The sequence below is a fragment of the Calidris pugnax genome, unplaced genomic scaffold (genome assembly GCF_001431845.1).
Source record: "Calidris pugnax isolate Ruff unplaced genomic scaffold, ASM143184v1 scaffold646, whole genome shotgun sequence".
In the NCBI taxonomy this organism is placed as follows: domain Eukaryota; kingdom Metazoa; phylum Chordata; class Aves; order Charadriiformes; family Scolopacidae; genus Calidris; species Calidris pugnax.
The window spans coordinates 26664-27348 of record NW_015091333.1 but is presented as its reverse complement, the minus strand read 5'-3'; the positions used below and the strand labels follow the sequence as shown (position 1 = coordinate 27348).

General features: G+C 66.0%; 1 protein-coding gene across 1 annotated transcript in view; it reads right to left on the bottom strand.

The window, feature by feature from the left end:
• LOC106899244 (voltage-dependent L-type calcium channel subunit alpha-1F-like) overlaps positions 1–685 on the bottom strand; it is a gene marked incomplete at its 5' end in the record, with an annotated part of 18326 nt that overhangs the window by 2556 nt on the left and 15085 nt on the right. The window contains 2 exon segments of the mRNA XM_014960989.1: positions 271–458; positions 575–666. Of these exon segments, the coding sequence (XP_014816475.1) occupies positions 271–458; positions 575–666 (280 nt within the window).

The following is a 685-nucleotide window of genomic DNA, read 5'->3' as shown; positions in this document are numbered from 1 at the left end:
GGCGGGGGGGGAGGGGAAAGGGGGGGCCCCCGAGGGGCTCTTGTTGTGGGGGCAGGAGCTCTTGCTATGGGGTACGATTTGTTATGGGGAAGAGTCTTGCTGTGGGTTAGGGGCTGTTGCTGTGGGGCAGGGGCTGTTGATATAGGGCAAGGGCTCTTACCATGGGGTGGGGCAGTTGCTATGGGGCAGGGCCTTTAAGCTGTTCCTCTGGGCCAAGTGGTGTTTTGGGGGCACACCAAGGAGGTGGGCCGTGGGGCAGTGGGTGAGCACCGCCGTGGGGCAGCGCCGTGGGGCTCACCAGGAAGGCGCAGAGCATGAAGAAGCTGATGAAGTAGACGATGGCGAAGTTGCTGCCGCAGGTGAATTCCTCCCCTGGCTCCGCATCCGACTCGGGGTCGCAGCGTTTCCCGGGCAGGCTGGCCAGCATGATCTCCTGCCAGGCCTCCCCTGTGGCGCACCTGCGCCCCACACAGCGCCCCATAGCGCCTGCCGTGCCCCATAGGGCCCCCCCAGACCCTATAAGGGCACCTCCAGACCCCGTAGCCCCGCTCCAGACCCCACAGGGCCCCCCCACCTGAAGAGCAGCAGCACGGCCTGGGGGAAGGTCTGGAAGTTGTTGTTGCGGTTGATCTGAGTCCCGTCCTGCAGCGCCACCTTCCCGAAGGTCTGGGGGGGGGGGACAGGG